General features: G+C 47.4%; 1 protein-coding gene across 1 annotated transcript in view; it reads left to right on the forward strand.

The window, feature by feature from the left end:
* Gata3 (GATA binding protein 3) overlaps positions 1-4,398 on the forward strand; it is an 18,718-nt gene that overhangs the window by 2,943 nt on the left and 11,377 nt on the right. The window contains exons 3-4 of the mRNA XM_048812749.1: positions 940-1,040; positions 3,931-4,245. Of these exons, the coding sequence (XP_048668706.1) occupies positions 940-1,040; positions 3,931-4,245 (416 nt within the window). The remainder of the gene's footprint in view (positions 1-939; positions 1,041-3,930; positions 4,246-4,398) is intronic.

Raw genomic sequence — 4,398 nt, forward strand, 5'->3', positions numbered from 1 at the left:
TATATATATATATATATATATATATATAAATAAATATAAAGTGAAAATCACTTGTCATGTAAGGTTGAGATGAGCAATCTCCAAATGGGCGCTCCCCAAGCTCTGGTTTGGAAAACTTCAGAGGGAGGTTCTGGGAGCCCAGTGACCATGAGATCAGTTTTCAGGTTTTTTTCCAGGGTGACATTCACTCCGACTGCCTGAGCAGGACTGTCTCTATTTAGTTGATATGTTTTAGCTAATCCAATTATTTTCAGACTGCTGCACGCGACAGTTGCATTGTTTATCCCGAGCCAGGAACTTTAATAGAGTCCGGATGCGGTTAGGCTGACAGAAAAACTCAGACCTGCATGTTCAGTACATGAAAGTAGGCAGGAGGGAGAGGGAGGTTGGCTAGTTGGGGAGTCAAAAAGAAAGCAAGAGTTAGGGAGAGCCGCCGAGCATAGTGGCCCTCCAGGCTTGGGGGTTTAAGTGGAGGGCTGGGGAGAAATGGGGTTACAGCTTGGCTCAGAACAAGGGGCTGGACAGCAAGTCCGTATTTTGAGGTTGTAATGGGATTTTTTTTTTTTTTTTTTAAGTTCTTTTTACTGGTAGGGTTGTGAGGTTGGGGGAAGATCGTGGTCTCTGAGGCCGGTGTGGTGGTTTGTTGGGGGAGGGGACAGAGTGACTTTTCCAAAAGACTCTGGTTTCTTTGCCCTCGTTTCTGTGTTTGATTTCCACCCCTTCGACTGTGCACACTTTCTATCTTAAGTTTCCTCCGTTCTTTTCTGTCATTTCATTCCTTAAGGTTGTGAGTGTGGAAGAGGAAAAAAAATAGAGCTGGACTTTCCCTCTGCCAAACCTAGGGATACCTGCATAGCTATTTTATTTTTTCAGTGAGAGGAGGGGAGAGGAGGCCATTGCAATTTGGGTCTTTACTTCCTCTTTATTCCTTTCTCATAGACACAGAAACCAAGAATGGTGCACCTGGCCAGCGAAGGAGCTGGGACTTTTGGAGTGTGGAGGGGAAGTTTCCAGAAGCCCTCTGTGCAGAGGGTGGACTGGTGGGAATTCTGGAGGAGGGAATTCTCTTGGGTTTAGTGCTTTCTTCCTTCTTGCCTCTTCTCTCTTTTCTTCTTCTTTGCAAAAGCATTCACTGAATGAGGAGGCCAAGAGAGGGTTGTCAGGGTTGTTTGCTGCATTTTGGAAAAAAACGGTTGAAGCTGTGGTTAGGCACCTATTGCTTTCTTAACGCCTGGGCTTTCAGTCCTTGGATATGTCTTTGCAAACAAAAGACAAAGCCTCTTTGCAGAGGACCATTTCTCAGCTTCCCCAAACACCTTTTGACCGTGGGCATCTCTACCTTCCTCTGAAAAATCTCCTGCCCTCTTCCTACCCCCTTCACAGCCCAGTTTCAGGGTTTCAGTCCGAAGCCCAAGGGGTGTTTGAAAATGGCTGTTGAATGTCAAGAGGCCTCACAGCTCTGTGGTTCTTGTCACCTAAGAAAGAGGTGTCTGCCCGAGCAGCTCACTATAGGCAGGGGGCAAGGAAAGGGGAAGACAGAAAGCAGGAGACAGTCAGGGCCTCCATTAGGAAAATTGGCTGTGTGCTGAAGTCACAGACTAGAGGCAACAAGGAAAAAAAGAAAAAAGAAAGGCCCTCACGAGGCAATCACAAACTTGCGGAGTGAATCAAGACAGAAAATTGCTCTAGTGTGCAGAGCCCTGCCGAAGAGCAACCGTTGCTTGCTTTCAAGGGCCTTCTGAAAAGGAAGCTGTCATCCTCCCTCCTGCCTGACAAAGGAAAGGAAATCAGACTGGTCATGTCAGGCCAGGAGACCCCCTCCCAACTCCCCCAACCTCCACCAGTGCCGGGGTGCCTAGGAGCAGGGAAGCCGACCACACTGCTCACCTCAGCAGCCACCCTACCCACCCTACCCGGGCCCAGCCCCCGCTGCTGGTGCAGGAAGCCTGAACCTCCCCCTCCCCCAGCCTCCTGGCTCTGCCCTTCTGCCTAGAGTCCCTAAGTGGCCCCTGTCTGGACATCATGGGGAGTGGGCCTGGCAGCCCAGCCCTGACCCCAGAAAGGGGCTGACCCAGCCTCACTTGGGACAAGGAAGCAGCAGGGCCTGCAGCCTCCAGGCGAGGGCTGCTGCTGGCACCTCCTCGCCCACTCGCCCTTTCCTCTTTCCTTCACACTTCCCCCACATCTAGTCTGCCACCTCCCTCAGGCTCATGATCCAAATGAAAGGTACCTGGGTGTGAGGCACTCCAGAGCCTTCTTACAAGACTTGAGAGGAGCTGTTGACTACTAGGAAAGTGCCTTTGGCCCCCAGTACAGGGTTTTTGTGTATAATCATAGGTGCTTTTGGACACAGAGAGGGCTCTCTCTGTAGACCCCAGGCTAAGAACCTTTTTGGAATCTGGAGCAAAAGAGAGAGAGAGAAAAAAAATTTCTGCTCAAAGATTTATTGAAAGCATAAATAAGACAAAAACTACTTGCATCATTCCTGACCGACAGAAAAGAGGACCAGATTCACTTTCATTTGCCCAAGTTTTTAATTTTCCTGTAGATTTGTCCCTGGAGAACACCGCAGGCCCACAGGTGTGAACACCCGTAGTTCCCTTATTCTTGATCTGGGGGTTTCCAAAGGCCCAGTAGATCTCAGGGCTGCCAAGGCAGGTTTTTCCTCCTTTTAGGGGAGTCAAAATTCCTAAGTGCCTGTCTGGATTTTCTTCTCCAACTTCAGTCTTCTTCCTGGTAGGCTGGTATTAACTGATGAATTTCTCAAGACAAAGCAATCTTAAGGACTCATCTTTCTCTCCTGCCCACCCTGAAGGTGTCCCTCCCAGCACCTGGGCCTAACTCTGTGGGACCAACTTGAGTTGAACTGCTTGTCCCAGCTCGCTCCTGGGTACTAAGAAAACTTGTCACTATGGGCCATCCCTTGGCCCCCTAAAAGTGAAGGAGATTCTCTTAGAAAGTATCCTCCTTTTCCTCCTGTACATTTGAAAAGAAATCAGCAAACTCTCCTAGGTCTTAAAATGGTAATTTAAGGGAGTGTCCCAAAGAACTTTGTGTTTGTAGGGGGTGAGTGTGAAGGAGCTGGGAGTGAATGCCCCTGGATCAACCTGGCCTGGTTGAGTTTTCTGTTTATTTTGTTTGTGTTTTTGGAGAAAGAGAAACTGCAGGGAGGCCTTGGATAGTGAGCTGACCAAGGGGCACCCACTCCTGGGCTAACTCCAAATCTGCATTTGATCCTCATTCTGTCTCTTCCAACCTTCCTTTTCTGCCCTTCTCTCCACTTCCCCCTCTTCTAGATTCCTTACCTTAAGTTTGTACTGTGTTTCCCTCTAGGAACCCTAGCTGGTTGGGCTAGGGCCACAGTTCAACTTCAATTCCTGTAATAGTCACTGGAAAGCTGAGAAAAATCTTGGCATTTACTAGGGAGAAAAAAAAGAGAATGTGAAATGAATGGACCTTGTTGGGTCTTAATCTATTGCTTTGCAACCAGGGACATTTACAATTTTATTGGAAGTAAAATCTAAAGCCCCAGTACTCTAATAAGTTATCCAATTGATCAATCTATACATCTATTTATTATCTGTTCATCTATCTAGCCATTGATTAATCTTTCCTTTTTCCCTATTCTAATCTTCATTATTTAATCAATCTACATAGACAGACCCTACTGATGATAATGGTCACCTTTGTTTTCCTTTGAGGAAAATGAATGAAATGCTTTGCTTTTGCCACTGTCCAGGGCTCAGAATTTTCTCAGGGAAGTATTTCGAGTTGAAATCTGCCTTCCTTCTTTTTCCTACCTGATCTTCCCCATCAGATTGAGCAGGCCAAGAACAAGGTTCTGTGGCTATTTATTCATCTGCCACTTCTTTGGACATGATCTGTTTGTGTACAGGGAATAGTTATGCCATCAACCGAGGGCAGTAAATCTGGGCCACTTTGGAGCACTTAGAAGGAGATGGGGGTGGGAATTCTTCCCCAAAAGAGGGGGAAGAAAGAAAAAATTTTCAGTTTCACTTTTTCCTCCTAATTCTGAATGTTGTCTGCCTTTCTGTGTGTTTTCCTTCCATAAGTGACTTATCTGTGATCTTGTTTCCAGAAGGCAGGGAGTGTGTGAATTGTGGGGCAACCTCCACCCCACTGTGGCGACGAGATGGCACCGGTCACTACCTTTGCAACGCCTGTGGGCTCTACCACAAAATGAATGGACAGAACCGGCCCCTTATCAAGCCCAAACGAAGGCTGGTGAGTTCTCCCTGGAAGGACAAATCCCACACTACCCATTTTATGTTTTCCATTTCTTCTCTCTAGGAAGGGGAACTGTCTACAGGAATTTGGTTAGGATAGATCAAAGTCATGTCAGCTTGCTTAGGACAGTTTGTTCCCCCCCCCCCCCCC

Source organism: Marmota marmota, unplaced genomic scaffold (genome assembly GCF_001458135.2).
Source record: "Marmota marmota marmota unplaced genomic scaffold, marMar, whole genome shotgun sequence".
In the NCBI taxonomy this organism is placed as follows: domain Eukaryota; kingdom Metazoa; phylum Chordata; class Mammalia; order Rodentia; family Sciuridae; genus Marmota; species Marmota marmota.